The sequence below is a fragment of the Podarcis bocagei genome (genome assembly GCF_964188305.1).
Source record: "Podarcis bocagei genome assembly, chromosome: 8".
In the NCBI taxonomy this organism is placed as follows: domain Eukaryota; kingdom Metazoa; phylum Chordata; class Lepidosauria; order Squamata; family Lacertidae; genus Podarcis; species Podarcis bocagei.
The window spans coordinates 23441181-23457923 of record NC_138133.1 but is presented as its reverse complement, the minus strand read 5'-3'; the positions used below and the strand labels follow the sequence as shown (position 1 = coordinate 23457923).

At 43.8% G+C, this 16743-nt stretch overlaps 1 protein-coding gene across 1 annotated transcript in view; it reads left to right on the top strand.

The window, feature by feature from the left end:
• Nucleotides 1-16743, top strand: part of PIGN (phosphatidylinositol glycan anchor biosynthesis class N) — a 95992-nt gene that overhangs the window by 15706 nt on the left and 63543 nt on the right. Inside the window, exons 3-8 of the mRNA XM_081206730.1 lie at nucleotides 3372-3617; nucleotides 4192-4313; nucleotides 5544-5642; nucleotides 9676-9782; nucleotides 13342-13466; nucleotides 16467-16597. Of these exons, the coding sequence (XP_081062856.1) occupies nucleotides 3372-3617; nucleotides 4192-4313; nucleotides 5544-5642; nucleotides 9676-9782; nucleotides 13342-13466; nucleotides 16467-16597 (830 nt within the window). The remainder of the gene's footprint in view (nucleotides 1-3371; nucleotides 3618-4191; nucleotides 4314-5543; nucleotides 5643-9675; nucleotides 9783-13341; nucleotides 13467-16466; nucleotides 16598-16743) is intronic.

The window sequence follows — 16743 nt, the reverse complement described above, 5'->3', positions numbered from 1 at the left end:
GGCTGCGTTCCAGCAGACCACTTATCCGAGTCACAGGAGCACCATAAAATGTAGCACCCTGCTTGTGGTTAACGCTTAGCTGGAATGAAATATTCAACGCAGCAATAGAGAAATTAAAATAATTATTTATTTGTCAGACAAATAAATGAGAGGCACAGTGGTATATGGTTACCAAGCTCTGGCCTGGCTCCTGCCATTATGGCCAGCCCTTATATTCCCTTAATCCAGCCCCCTTTGCTCCTCCTGTGGCTGCCTCTGTCCAATCAGCCTAGTTGGATTTCCTATTGGCTGATTGCTATATCCAATCCTAAAAGATACACCCACATCCTCCTGTCCTTATATGGAACACAAACAGCTATATATTGTTACATCTATAAATGACAAATAAGTAGTAATATATCTTACATGTGTCTCAACAAGGAATCTTAATTACCAGCTCACCTCTTGCCCTCCCTGCCCTATTGCCTTCTAAAACAAATGGTTAATCTTAAATTTTTATCTTAAACATATGTCAAGGATCTTGAGTTTCACATCAACATTGAAAGATATCCTTCATTTGAAGGTTTCTAAACAAATGTCTGACAGCTAATATATCAGGACAGCATTTGATGGCGTCTTCCTGTCTGGCAGGGGGGCTAAACTGCTGGCTGACTTAATTCCAGGATAAATACAACTCTTCTAGCATTTGTTAAATCCTTTGCATAATTACATTTAAGCCAATATATTTAAGCTAATATATTTCATACATTATCATAGGTAACCTTTTAAAAGAATAAAGCTTCTCAAAGTAGAAAGGAAGGAACTCAGTAAAAAAAAACAGTTTTTAAAGAAGGCTCTTCAGTTTACATTCCCCCTTTCACCCTCCTTTCCAGCCTCAAAATAAAATAGGAAGAAGCTTCTTTTTCCCCAGCCAAGCCAGTTGCCTTTTCTCTCAGTTTAAGAAAGAAACAGTTTTAAAAAGACTTCCCAAAAAAACCTCTCTTTCTCTGTCAGCTAGATGCTTCTCCCCATTTGCCTCTGGCCTTAGAAAATACAGCTCAAGGTTTAAGAGAGGCCCATGGTATCATTTTACTATTTGCCCATTCCTAATTATATTTATCTCTGCCTTTGTTATCTTCTGTAACATGTAGGGTCAGTGTCATTACTCAGTCTGTAATTTCAGCTTTTACGACTTTGAGAATTGCTTTCTGCTATCAATCAAAAGGGGCCCCTTGTCTAAGAGGAAGAAAACACTGTTTTCTTAAGCAGCTAGCCTTCTTGCCTGGCATGAAACATTTGAAAATCTACTTTTGAAAATCTAAGCCCTCTTTAATATACAAGTCCTGATCAAACATTAATAAAATGCAGGCTTATGCCTGATGCCTCAATTCAAGTCCACTGGCTGCATTCAAACATCCCACTGACGTTCACATGTGAATGAGCCTTCTCCTTTCCTATGCTTGCACATTCTATCTTTCTGCCTCCTTATGCAGCTGGGAGGAATTCAGAAGCTTCTTCCTGTGCTTCTGTTTAACTGTGTCCTGCCATGTTGTTCGAACCCAGCAAACTATGGCTAATGTTAACTATGGTTAGCTTAAACAAGCCACCTGCAGAAGTCGCAACGTTAAGTACTTAATTTGTTCTGGAGGTCCGTACTTAACCTGAACCTGTCCTTAACCTGAAGCACCACTTTAGCTAATGGGGCCTCCCACTGCCGCCGCACCGCCACCGCGTGATTTCTGTTCTCATCCTGAAGCAAAGTTCTTAACCTGAAGCACTATTTCTGGGTTAGCGGAGTCTGTAACCTGAAGCGTATGTAACCCGAGGTACCACTGTGTTTGGATGACATAGCAAGATGTTGTTAACCAAAAGAGAAAGTGAAAGCTTCCCAATCCCTGCTTCCAGCCATGTAGGAGGAAGTGGGGCCGGGGGAGTGTATGAGCTCATTCATATCTTGCAGAAAATGCAGCCGATGGATCTTCAACTGGTGACTTGAGAGAGATTAACTGGGTATATTCAGCTTGGGTGCCTCCACCCAGCTCTGACCCAAGGTTGATGTGGTTGATTTGCTTGCAGATAGGGTTAAGTTCCACACCAGCCTTACTGTCGCATGACAATGTAGTGCCTATGACTCTCTCTAGAACATAGGTAAAGGTAAAGGAACCCCTGACCATTAGGTACAGTCGTGACTGACTCTGGGGTTGCGGCGCTCATCTCGCTTTCAGGCCAAGGAAGCTGGCATTTGTCTACAGACAACTTTCTGGGTCATGTGGCCAGCATGACTAAACCGCTTCTGGCGCAACAGAACACCGAGACAGAAACCAGAGCGCATGGAAACACCATTTACCTTCCTGCCACAGCAGTACCTATTTATCTACAGTGGTGCCTCGCAAGACGAAATAAATTCATTCCGCGAGTTTTGTCGTCTTGCGATTTTTTTCGTCTTGCGAAGCATGGTGTCAGGAAAGTTTTGGAAAAGCTTCAAAAATACCAAAGTCTTTAAAAACCTCAAAAAAGGCTACCACACCGCGTTCTATGAGTTGTTCCTCGAAGTCAAGTCGCAACTGTATTAACGGTGTTAAGAAAAAGGAAACAAACTTGCACGATGTTTCCATCTTGTGAAGCAAGCACATAGGGAAAATCGTCTTGCAAAGCAGCTCAAAAAACAAAAAACCCTTTCGTCTAGCGAGTTTTTTGTCTTGCGAGGCATTCATCTTGCGAGGTACTTGCACTGGCGTTCTTTTGAACTGCTAGGTCAGCAGGCTATGGCATTTCCTCTGCTAGTGCATCACAAAGGAATTGCATTCTTCTCTCGACCTTGCATCACCCCAAAACTAGACCATTGAGAAACAAGCCAAAGTTAGCTCAAAGATAACAGATCTGAGTTATGAAGCTTTGGCAGGCTTGATGTCACCACCTGTCACAGTGGGGCACAATGCAAGACTTCAGAGCCTTCTGTAACTAATGCCAGGCAGCAGGAAAACAGATGCAACCCTCATCATCTTCATATTCCCAGAAAATCTCTGCAGCCAGCGATGTCAGGATCCAGAGACATTCTGGGCAAATGAAGATAGAGGCTGCAGCCCCTTTGCCCACCACTTCACTTTATAGCTCTGGGCTGAGTGTTTGTTCCCACCGCTGTCTATCCTGCCAACCCCTGGTAAACTCATTTTGGGAGGGCCAACGGGGGAGTACGAGCGAGAGACCTTTTCCTGGCATCACCCCAGCCCTGAGAAGAGTGGGGTGCAAAGATCAATTAAACAATCAATTGATTTTTTTGAAAAAGAAATCTATCTATGAAACTGAAGAATGCACAAAACATATAATCAGATGCAGACTTCGAATGCAGCAAACGATTGCTTGCCTCACCTGTAATTGTTTTGCTCTTTTAGTGCTGGACAACCCATCACCATGAATATGCAGATCTTTGTAGCGACTGGTCTCCTGGTACACTGTGTGTTCCTGATCTCTATTTTTGACATTTACTTCACCTCTCCTCTGGTCCACGGCATGACTCCCCATCAGACTCCCTTGCCACCACCTGCACAGCGCTTAGTGCTTTTCGTTGCCGATGGTCTGCGTGCAGATTCGCTTTATGAAGTGGATGACCATGGCATTTCTAATGCTCCTTACCTTAGGTATGTTCCTCTTGTTAAGATACTCCCCTAATCCTTTGAACCCCTGAGATTATTATTATTTTTTAAAAAATCTCATTAGCTATGGGACAGGGATTTTGCACTGCTGCGCCCGAATTTTTCAACTAGAAAAGGCTATTTCTGCCATTTAAAAATGTGACTTGACCAATAAGACACTTCATATACTTGGTTATCTAGTTTGATCAGTAGTCGTTCTTATTTTAAATATTTTAAATAGCGCCAGTTACTTCCTTGTAAGATTTATCCCCACCCCTATTTTATCTTAATCCCAACTTTTTAAGGGATCAGTGAAGGATGTGATAACCTCCTCACTTCCCCCCAGGCACATTGTGATTTGTATTGTGAAACTGTAAAATCCATGTAACATTTCATTAGAGTTTTTCTCTAGGAAAAGCCATAGAATATTATAGTTTAGAAATGGTGATTGTTGAATGTGTGGAAATGCTTCCTTAAACTAAGCAGTGGGGCCACTGTTTGTTCTTTTCCCTTTTGAGCCTTACAGGCATGGATTTGGCTTTTAAAAACTGCATGCATTACCACTGTGTCTTATTTCCAGGAATATCATGTTAACCAAAGGCAGCTGGGGAGTATCTCATACTCACGTTCCAACAGAGTCAAGACCTGGGCATGTAGCTCTCATAGCTGGATTTTACGAAGACGTCAGTGCTGTTGCAAGAGGTATGCTGATTATCCATAAAATATTTTGTTTGCATGAACAGGCTGAGCTTTAGAATATTTGGCCACTAACTATAAAATTATTATAACTTGTATCCTAAGGTAAATTAACTTGTACCAAAAAGTATCAGTGGAGGATTGGTAGTGTCTCCTGACCAATGTGTGTTGTAGGTTATGGGGTCAGAGGTCCTCCCAATTTGGGCCAATTTTTTCAGCAGACCCCTTGCTATATCCCATAGTGTGTAAGATGTCCTCTGACCCTTTGGAAATGATTTTCGGTGGGTGGGTGTGTCATTCTTTCATTCTATGGACTTTCCTGAGTTATCTTATTTTTGGATCCATGCCTATACCTCCAAGCTCTGTAAATTTGAAAGTCTAAAATGTGAGAGTGAGCCTTATACTTTGCTACCAGGTCTCTGATTAGTGTTGTGGTCACTCAAACTTTGTTTTGGCATAGTAGGCAGTTGGCATATATCTGTTATTCTTCCATTTTCTCCATGGTGCTAGAAAGTTATGGAAGGTTTTGCATGCGCTATTTGCCTAGGCTGAACTATAATTAGTATCATTTTGAAGGCTAGTTTTCAAGGTTCATTCGCCACCTGAGACAATGAACAGTGACAACATTCATGCCTGTCTACTGAGAAGGTAATCCCATTGGGTACTTATCTCTTGTGTATAGGATTGCAACGTTTAACCATTATCAGTTTTGCATAGGTATTTGGGAATGAGTGGAGTTTATTCTTCAGGGTCTGAGAAAAGGCAAACAAAATTTGGTTTGCTGTTTAAAATATTTCAGTGGGAAGCAAGATGCAAAATACTTGGCACATTGGACCTTCTGTGAGATTTACAATGGTATTAAAGTGGGTAACAGTGGTACTCTAGTTATTTGCGGAATATGTTGACATAAACCGCTTTGGACATATCCTGTGCTCTTAGGAACTGCTTCATATATGAAAATCTACTGATGCAACTTCTGTTTTGGGCAGGCTGCATGTATACTTTAAAATGCAATATCTGTATGTTTGTGTATTTTTCTGACTGTGTTATGTGTTGGAATGCTGAAGCCAATTGTGGTTTCCCATTATGTGCTCAGCTGGTGAAACAGATGTGCTCATCAATAGTTCCGGTGTTCATTCAGAATGTGCCTGCTACCTTTATTTCCCTTCAACAGTGTATCCAAACTCGCGTTATTTCCCTTAGAAAACACTACAGTAACAATTGTCTCCCTAACAGGATGGAAAGAAAACCCAGTGGAGTTTGATTCCGTTTTCAATGAAAGTAAATACACGTGGAGCTGGGGAAGTCCAGATATTCTGCCCATGTTTGCTAAAGGTAAGCATGTTTTAGTCTTAGCGATGCATCATTTACAAAGTATCAAAAGTTTTACTACAAAGTGCAATATCCAAAGGAAGTGCTTTGCAACTCTTTGTGGGGTGTGCAGATTTGGAAATCATGCTTTGGTTGGTGGCAACACCGCACAGGGTCACAAACATGTTCCAAATGAAGAACTTCTGTTCTTCAAAATGTACTCTGGTTTCAATTAATCAGGCATCCCCAACCTTCAGCCCTCCAGATGTTTTGGACTACAATTCCCATCATCCCCGACCACTGGTCCTGTTAGCTGGGGATCATGGGAGTTGTAGGCCAAAACATCTGGCAGGCCGCAGATTGGGGATGCCTGCAATAAATCTACATATGTTGTCTGCATATGTTTGTGTATCTGTCTAAAAATAGGTAGATGTAATGCTATCTAGACCAGGGTGACAGAGTGCTGTTGTTTTTTTAAATGCACCTTAATATACAAAGATCAAGAGATCTTGTGTGAGCAAATGACACTGCCACTTGAGCAAAGGGTTGACCGTTTACACAGCCTGCTTCTCTACAGCTCTGAAATTATGGCTTCACAAGGTTGGTGGACATTCCAGACCAGTTTTTGGGTGGAAGGGATGGAAGAGATGGAAATTTCTGCTTATTCATAGGAGGACACCATTGCCTTCTGCTTGTATTGTAGAATCTTGGATCCAAGTCAAATGGTTTTTGCGATCCTTGCTCTTTGGCCTCATGAACAAAAGAAATATCGCTGCAGTAACTGGATTTAGTGTTTTCAGAAGGAGCGTAGCCATTAATTCTTCGTCCATGGTGCACTTTGCGATCTTATGTACTGGACACAATCTGACCTAGTTAGTCTGCAAAGAGCTTTCTAAATTACCATCTTATGGCTATATAACACATTGCAGTCTGAACTTCTAACAGCTATGTCTCTTCCACTGTTCCCCCTGGTTCTTGTTGAACATCGAGCCTGGGAAATAATTCTCCCTGCGTTTTGATGAGCCCTTGCTCTCAATATCTGTGTTTCTCTTGGGGCTTAGAAACAGAGTGTATCTGTTTCCTTGAAATGTTCCATTTTGCAAAACAGTGCATGCCAGCTAATTAAAGAAGCATCTGAATGGGAATGTCATCACTCTGGCTTCCAGAAGGGCAGTCTCTGTGCCATGGAGACCTAAGAGTAGGAATAGTAAGTAACTGGTAGGAGATGGGAGTGACAAATGGCGAATCCTTGAGCTGTATAAATGATGCAGAAGAACCCTGGGGAGAAGAAAATATGTGCTGCTCTGCCTACGTCTGAAATCCATGAACCAGAATAATGTGATAAACCTCAGTGCGTCTTCCCCGATACCATTTTAGAACTGACAGAAGGGATTTAAAATATGGCATTAGTTCGGGTTTTGCTGAATCTTGTCATTTTCAGCAATTGAAACTTCCCCCTTCCTCTTCATATCCTCTGTTACGTATCTTGTATTTTGTGTGGTTAGGCTCAGCTCATTCTCCTTGGAGTATATATTTTCTTTCAGCAGGAAATTGGGAAGGATATGACAAGAGATTGCTGCCTTCCTGTTCAATTGTTTCGCTCTAGCCGTGGTTTTCACGTTTTCTAGAGTCACATTTCTTTAGTTCTACACTGTACATAGTTACCATTGGCTTGGGTGGGTTAATTGGCTTATTGGTGTGGAAAATCAGGGTATGGTATATCACAGGGATGTCCAACCAGTAGATCGTGATCTACCGGTAGATCCCTGGCTGATCCTGGTAGATCGTGGGATCCTTATCATGTAGCTCAACAACTCTGGGCAATCCACCCACCCCACGCACACTCCTCCTCCCTCCAATGACAATGGGTACATCACTGCCAGTTTTTTTATTCTGGCAGTACATCACAGTCTCTTGGGAGTAATTCCATCCTAAAACAATCCCCCAAAATGGTCACCATATTGCTCAAACCACAGTCCAGCTCCTTGGAAAGGGACCATGTTTGTGTGGTTGCTCTTTTCTGCCTGGATAGGGGTTTTTGTAAGCATTGACATATGCTAGACATTGAGAGTCCGCACAGGGTCACCTTCCACACATGAAGATCTGAACCAATGGTGAGCCGTTTCTCCAGCATCTATGCCAAATTGCTTCTTGTTTCTATCTTTTTTTATTAAAAAAAAGGGTGGCTGTAGTTTTGTTAGAACACCAGAATGTCATCAGACTCTTCACCGCTTAAAATAAGACGCAGGTTAAACCACAGAGCCTAGGACTTACTTGCCGATCAGAAGGTCGGCGGTTTGAATCTCCGCAACGGGGTGAGCTCCCGTTTCTCAGTCCCTGCTCCTGCCAACCTAGCAGGTCGAAAGCACCTCAAAAGTGCAAGTAGATAAATAGGTACCGCTCTGGCAGGAAGGTAAACGGTGTTTCCGTGTGTTGCTCTGGTTCGCCAGAAGCAGCTTAGTCATGCTGGCCACATGACCCGGAAGCTGTACGCCGGCTCCCTCAGCTAGTAAAGCAAGATGAGTGCCGCAACCCCAGAGTCGGTCATGACTGGAAGTAATGGTCAGGGGTCCCTTTATCTTTACCTTTACCATTCTATGAATGCCAAGGAAAGTAACATTTAAATTATTCTTTTATTTAAGTACTCGCCTGGTAGTCAAGAGGTGATGAGGAATTTTATGCAAGTGAGAAGAAAAAAATAATAATGTTGGAATATGTTGTTAAAATTTTAACTACCCAAATTAGGACTGGCTGAATGTTTTAAGGATTTACAATCTCTTTAATGACATCACTGTCGCTTTAAAGGAGGTGTTGTTCAGCCCAGACACTGAGGTCCAGCTTCGAGGGCCTTTTGGCGGTTCCCTCACTGCGAAAACTGAGGTTACAGGGAACCAGGCAGAGGGCCTTCTTGGTAGTGGCGCCTGCCCTGTGGAACGCTCTCCCACCAGATGTCAAGGAAATAAACAACTACTTGACTTTTAGAAGACATCTGAAGGCAACCCTGTTTAGGGGAGTTTTTTAATGTTTGATGTTTTGTTGGGAGCTGCCCAAAGTGGCTGGGGAAACCCAGCCAGATGGGCAGGGTATGAATAAATTATTATTATTATTATTATTATTATTATTATTATTATTAAATATAATTGTTTTCTGCCCCACCCCTGTACCAAACCATTACTCAAGTTACCCTTGTGCTTGTATTGTGGAATCTTGGATCCAAGTCATATGGTTTTTGCTCCACTGTTTCAAGGTCTGCACCTGAAGTCCTCTCTCTATGCAGGTTCTCTTCCGTACAGTTACGTTAACAGGCGTTATTAAGACTTTTTTTCTTGCATAGAGACTGTTTCTTCAGGTTAACTGCCGGCTACTGGCTTTAACCGTCCTGCAGGACTACTGCTGAAGTTTCCCTCTCCCCTTGCAGACCTTCTGAGCTTCTGCCTTCAGAGATTTTAGCCTTGGGGTGTTTACTTCTTCCTCTTCATCATCTGTCTGCTCCCACAAACAAAGACCCCTGTTTGCGACTGCTCTTGGCTGCAGACATTCTCTCCAGGCTTGTTTCTTGCCGCTTCTTTAGTTCCTTGATTAATCTCTCCACACTCTCCCAAGGACTGTCCAACAGACTCTTAAACAGTACAGAGCTTGTCCTTTTGTTTCCTCCAGTCAGAACCTTCTAACCACTCGCCAGATTCCGATTGGAATTCTGAAACCTCGCTGACCCGTAACTCAGGATCAATAAGTTTGGATGGAATGTCCGCTGCAAAACGACAACTCCCTATTGCATTCTGACCTTTTGGATTCCACCGATTCTTATATAAGAGCTGAGTTCTACTGCCAACTATCAGTAACGGAAGCCTTACAAGTATACATACCTCCTCAGCAGAATTGTGTATTTGTCTGCTTCTCGGCAGGCTGCCATCTGAACCCCGATGCTGTGTCCTTCTCTGGCTTCCTTAAGAGTAAAATACCACCCGCACACTTCATATGGTTAACTGTTTTATGCTTACAAAAAAACCTTCCTACATTTAAGTTGAGCAGTCTTTTACTTTTTTCCCCCTTGAAGGTGCAACTGGGGATCATGTTTACACTCATTGCTATGAAGCGGAAAAGGAGGACTTTGGAACAGAAGATGCCAGCTTGCTAGACACGTGGGTTTTTGACCATGTTAAGGTGAATGAACATCTTTGTTTTGCTTCCGTAGTTTAAGGTTACCAGACGTCCCTGGTTCCCGGGGACAGTTCCCAGATTTGCAAATCTGTTCCCGGACAAATTGTGTCCCCGGAATGTCCCCAGATTTGCAAAGCTGTCCCCAGGAAATGTGGCAGCAACAGCCTCAGCAGCAGCCCGGAGCCAGCCTGTTAGCGCTGCTCGCTGCTGTGGCGCCCACCATTTTTCCTGTGCCACAGCAGTGAGCATCTTTGAGCATCTCCTTTCCATGGAGGCGCAGGTTACAACAACAGCCAAGGCGACATTTTTCCACCTTTGCCGCATCAAGCAGTTGGTCCCTTACCTTTCCCGCCCCGACCTGGCCACAGTGATCCATGCGACGGTCACCCCAAGGCTTGACTACTGTAATTCGCTCTACGCGGGGCTGCCCTTGAAGCTGTCCCAGAAACTCCAGCGGGTGCAGAATGCTGCAGCGAGGCTCCTCACGGGGTCTCTGCCATGGGAGCATATTCACCCAGTGCTTTTCCAGCTGCACTGGCTCCCGGTGGAGTACAGGGTCAGATTTAAGGTGCTGGTTTTGACCTTTAAAGCCCTTCACGGCTTAGGACCCTCGTACCTACGGGACCGCCTCTCCTGGTATGCTCCACGGAGGACCTTAAGGTCCATATATAGCAGCACCCTAGAGGTCCCGGGCCCTAAGGAAGTTAGATTAGCCTCAACCAGAGCCAGGGCCTTTTCAACACTGGCTCCGGCCTGGTGGAATGCTCTGCCTCATGAGACCAGGGCCCTGCGGGATCCGATTTCTTTCCGCAGGGCCTGTAAGACAGAGTTGTTCCGCCTGGACTTTGGCTTAGAATCAATTTCACTGCCTCCCCCTCTTTCTTTTTCCTTTCTCCTCCTATGAATAGATTGCACCCTAATGTTTTAATGTTGTATCTTAATCTTTTAAATTGTATTTTAATCAACTTGTTTTTATTATTGGTTGTTAGCCGCCCTGAGCCCGGTCTTGGCTGGGGAGGGCGGGGTATGAATAAAAATTTATCATCATCATCATCATCATCATCATCATCATCTCCTGAAGCCAGCCAGAGTCAACTGCACTACAGTGGTACCTCTGGATATGAATGGGATCCGTTTTGGATCCCCGTTCGCATCCTGAAGCGAACGTAACCTGCGCGTGCACGGGTCGTGATTCACCCTTCCGTGCATGCGTGTGACGTTATTTTGACCGTCTAGGCATACGCGAGCGACGAAACCCGGAAGTAACGTGTTCCGTTACTTCCGGGTCGCCGCGGAGCGCAACCCAAAAGCACTTCAACCTGAAGCGTATTTAACCTGAGGTATGACTGTACCAGGCTGGTCCCTCCTGGGCAACGGCCGCCCGCCCATGGCTCCCGAGCCTCCCCTGATATGTCAAAACAAAGGGGGAAGGAGATCGGGGAAAGCTGGGAGTCACGGGCGGCTGGCCGTTGCCCAGTTCTTTAAAAAACTCTGCACATTTATGTTTCACAGGGTGCGAATGAAGGGCTTTGCACCTTTATACAATATGCATGTGTGCTTGGGCCCAAGGTCTTTTGCCTCACCATCCCCACTACTGACTCCCTGTTGCTACTCAGCTTCAAAAAATAAAAAAATAAAAAAGTGTCCCCGGATTCATTGAAAAAAATCCAATAGCCATACCCTAGTTGGCACAGTCAGCCTGGCAAAAGGTTTACAGCCTCTCCTTACCCCCGCCCTGTGAGTAATACAGGGTGGGGTAAGCAATACATTTTAAATGTGCTTTACGGTGCGCTTCAGTCATTGGTTAATTCAGCTGCAGTTTCCTGGTGCTGGGTTTTACCAGTTATGTTGGGCTTTGTTTCTTTTCTTCTGTTGGGTATTTGCACATACTGGGTGGTTATGGCATCATCTATGTCTGTGATTGAGAGATGGAGAATCCTTCCCTCCCTTTCTCAGGGCTCCCTCTCCTTTCACCATAGGAGTGAATGGGAAATGCACTGAGGACTCCAACTGGGAAACTGTTACGATGGGATGGGATTCTCACACTTCCTTGACATTGAGGTCACAAGCGTCTTGAGCTGGAGCCATGCTTCGGTTACGTAGCTGATACAATAACCCCTTCAGTTTTTCCCATAGAAGTGAATGGGGGATACTTGTTACCGGGAGAGTTTAAGCGAATAGAGAGTTCAATCCTAAGTGCTGACTGGGAGCACCAGGGCAGAATATTAATCAAATTGATTTAAATCACATTTTAAATCATGATTTAAATCACTAGTCAGTAAGATTTCTTTTAAATCATTTTTTTGCAGAAAGACTCTTTCTGGTGTAATCTTAATAATTACAAGCAGATGAAAGTTGTGTTTTTGGAATAATAAATTTTCAGAGTAGTTTTTACAGTTATATCCAAAATTACTGATTTGGTTATACTATTAGAAATACATAGACAGATAATTATGAAATCATTGTAAGGTTTAATAAGTTAACTGTTTATATTTGCACAACTTTTCTGCTGTACTTTATTGGAAGGAGAATAATAATCATTTCCTTAATAACAATTTAAACAATTTATTTAATGAAAACAATAACATTATAGCATATGTATCCATGCTTGTTAACTAATGTGGTTAAACAATTTTTTTTTAAAAAAAGACTGAGCTTTAGCACACATGAAAAACTTAATGAACAGCCTTTGAACTGTAATGTAACTTAAATAGAAAACTATCTTTAGAAAGATTTTTCCTCCAAAAGCATTTTATTTTAAAAATAGAATTTAAATTTTTAAAAAATCCAATTTAAATGAAAAAAAGCCAATTTATGTTTTTTAAAATAAAAAAAAATCATTGATTTTTATCCACCCTGATAGTAACCGCTGCATCCAAAGCCTTGCCAACGCACACCAGCCAGGGTGGTTCAGCTGAGGAGCCTGGATTGGGCCCCTTTCTGGAAAATGAATTGGCTCGGGATCCAGTGGATCCCTGGTCACCCTTGAGCCATGTGAACATTGTTTGCATTAACATTCGATCCACTGCACTTTCCATGGCTGCAGCCATGGTCTCTCTGTCTGACTCTCTGTCTTTGCTATCAGATATTTCCACCTTGCTCTGGCTCTTTCCAGCAGCAAGGATCCGGGGAACTAGGACTGCTGCAGAATTCAATTTCCTGCGTACATGCTGGTGGCAACTTTTATGTACGGAAGTTCTCACCCTGGGCCAGCAGGAGGATACTGTAGATAGTTATGCAAATGAAGGATCGAAAAGTGACGTTCAGTGATTGGATAGTTTTGTAGGCAAATGAAGGATCGAAAAGTGACGTTCAGTGATTGGATAGTTTTAGAAAATGGCAACAGTTGCATTGTTCTGGAGCTCTATATAAGCAGGCTGACTGAGCTCCTCAGCCTAGTTCTGTTCTGGCATCTGAATAAAGAAGAGCTGTTTAAAGAATCGCTGTGTCGTCTGACATGTTCGCCCACAACTTAAATAGCATCAAACAAAAATGTGAAATTTTAGAAGTTTGGATATCTGCTTGCTCTCAGGATAATTTATAACTGTCTTTTCTTATCTAGGATTTCTTCCGCTCCGCCAGAAACAACGAAACATTGCTTTCTAAACTGCACGAGCGCAAAGTTGTTTTTTTCCTGCACTTATTGGGGATAGACACAAACGGGCATGTTCATCGGCCTCATTCGAGGTACAGTGCATTAATACTGTATTTGTATTTTAAAATATAGCAGATTCCGTCAAAGTTAAGCAGCTTTAAGTGCAATTGATAGCAATGGGAGGGAGTTAAGCCAGTACTTTAGAGCAGTGTTTCCCAAACTTTTTTGGGCAACGGCACACCTGTTTACTGAAAAAAAATCTCGCGGCACACCACCATTAAAGCCCCGCCCCATGACGTCAGCGCGCAGCGTCACGCCGGGAGGGACGCACGAAAGTGAAAGTTTTTTCCCTCCCCCCTCAGTCCCTCGCTCGGAATTCAGCTCGTTTGGGGCATCGCTCCGGCTGCTCCCTCTCCCGCCGCGCAGGAGCGATGCCTCTCTCTGGCTCTCCCTCCGCGCAGGCTGAGGGAGGGAGGGAGGTGCGCGTGTGACCCGTCTCTGCTGGGAGACCAAACCCAGCGAGGCAGAGTCGCGCGGAGGCGCCCAGGCAGCGCTGCCGGCTGCGAGGAGGAGCGCCAGGCAGCAGCAGGAGGCGCGGCCTCTCCTCGCCGCCCCCGCCCCGCCTCTCGCCGCCCGACTCGCCCGCCTCCCTCCAGGCATCTCGCGGCACACCAGCCGATGTCTCACGGCACACTCGTGTGCCGCGGAACACCGGTTGGGAAACACTGCTTTAGAGATGCATAATTAGAACGGGGGGGGGGGTCGTACCCTCTGTGAAATTTAAAATGTCACTTTAATATTTCTGTATCATCCATGTAAATCCCTCCTGTGACATTTAAACCTGAAATGACGACTCTGGAAAAGTAGGCAAACGTACTCATTTATGCTAATACAGCGTTTCAAGCATTTAGTTAACATATTTCATCATGGCCTTTCTAATCGTAACGGCAGCAAACTTTTCAATGGTTCCCAAAGCAGAAAGTTAGGATCCAGGCCTGTGGTGAAGGGAGAAGCTTGCTGAGGTTTTCATGCGTCAGGGCACAGAAGGGAGTGGGGCAGAGACTGCTGTTTGAGAAAGGGGGTGAAGAAAAAAGCTCCGCTTTACAACTTGCAGCCCCTTCCGCATTTTTCAGGGGTTGCAGCCACATTTTGATGTGACTGTTGTAGGGACTCCAGCGGGTGTAGTTTAACCCTTAATTGCATTCCTAACAAAAGTCTTACGGCAATCTGTAGAACTTGAACATCAAGCAATAACAACTGCTGAAAACCCAGCACATAATATATTTTTTTTACATTTGTTTTTAAAACGAGCTGTCAGGTACTGTTGCGGTTGCTCGCGAGTAACCAGGCAAGACTCCGACCTGTCTTTTACAGGCTTTATTTTGGTGCAAACTATTTACAGTGAAGAGCGTCATAAGTTCACGTCTGGCTCAATCGCTAGCAGAATCCGGGAGTGGTCTGTTTTTGGACCTCCCCCAACATAAAAGTCTCGTCACCCCCAGCCTTTTCCGCCCCTCCCTGTGCCTCAAACTACTGCGCAAGAAGGGCAATGGCAAGGGCGTGCTCCCCGCCTCTCTGACTTGCTCAGGCTTGGTGTTAAGGCTCTTCCTAGCATCCTCTGGTCCTTGTCCCTCTTCTCCACTGGAGGTGGGGTTTTCCTCCTCGCCGGAAGAGGAACTGCTTCACAAGATTTTCGGAGGCTCCCTGTAACACACCTGCCCTTCTATCTCTCGCCCCTGAGCCGATGGCAGTTCCCTGACACGAGCCATGTTACCATTGCAGGAGATCCGCCATAACAAAAATGCCTGAAGCTGGCCAATGTCTTTTTTCTGCAGAAGGTGCTACATAATTGTGGCACCGCTTTTAAGAAGGCTATATCCCAGACGATGCAATGTCTCACTTCCCCACCTTGACATCCTCCCTTCAGCTGTAAAATGTAGTTTGATAAATTCCTTTAGAGCAGGCATAGGCAAACTCGGCCCTCCAGATGTTTTGAGACTACAGTTCCCATCATCCAATCTGGTGGAACGCTCTGTCACAAGAGACTAGGGCCCTACGGGACCTGACATTTTTCTGCAGGGCCTGTAAGACAGAGCTGTTCCACCAGGCCTTTGGTCAGGGCGCAGCCTCTGGCAATCTGCACACAATTTTGCTTAATGGTTGCCATCAATTTGATTTTAATTAATTTTTATAATGAAAGGTTTTTAGAATGTTGGATTATTTTGATTTTGTTAGCCGCCCTGAGCCCAGCTTCGGCTGGGGAGAGCGGGGTATAAATAAAATTTATTATTATTATCCCTGACCACTGGTCCTGTTAGCTAGGGATGATGGGAGTTGTAGTCCCAAAACATCTGGAGGGCCGAGTTTGCCTATGCCTGCTTTAGAGTCCTGAGTCCCCTCTTAGAACTATGATTCCCAGGGCTCCTTTTTTTTTTTTTACTCATTAATTTTTTTTTATTCAGAATTTATAAAGAACAAACAAATACAAAAATAAACACATTTACATAGATTATTATTCCCATTCCCCATACTATACAAACAAAAAATAAACGTAAAATCATAAAAAAGAAAATCATAATATTTTAGGCTCTACCGAGCCTTTGACTTCCCTTCACCCTTTTGGTAAGTATCAAATAAATTCCATGATTGCGTATTTAGTTTTTAAACTTATAGTTATTCGCTGATAGAATTACTCTAACCCCGGATTCCCAGGGCTCCTTGGGTTTATAGGCAAAGAGTCATTTTGCAATTTTACATTAGTGTTGGGAAAAAGAGAGAGTGCTAAAGAATCTGTCAGCTGAACTTTCAAATGCATCTCCAGTTGTATCATGGCTGCCTGTACCACAGGAGATAACTTTTAAAAAAACTAATTGGATAGAGTGCCTTGGATCCAGATTTCTAGTGTAATGTACCAAGGGGATATTATTGATATGGAAACTAAAGAGAAAACTTTACTCTTTGTTCTTGCATTTCTTTTCTTTTCCGCTTTGGTTGATCACCTTGTAACTCAAGCCTCTTGCCTTAATGAACGTCTGGATTCATTTTCTATTATAATCATGTCAAAACATTCTGCCCCTTTCTCTCCTCTCCAGAGAATACAAGAACAATATTAGGAAAGTCGATGAAGGTGTAAAAGAAATTGTTTCGATGGTTGAGGATTTTTATGGAAATGATGGCAGCACAGCTTTCATCTTGACTTCAGACCATGGAATGACAGACTGGGGTGAGGATTTTGCAAACATGACCTTTTTCTTCATGTTCCTTCGCTACTAAAGTGCCGATGAACACCAAGGCTGCCTTTACCCCCCCCCCCCCGATTAATCTTTCTCATGGTGATTCTCCTCAGAAGTATTAATATAACTTCAGAAT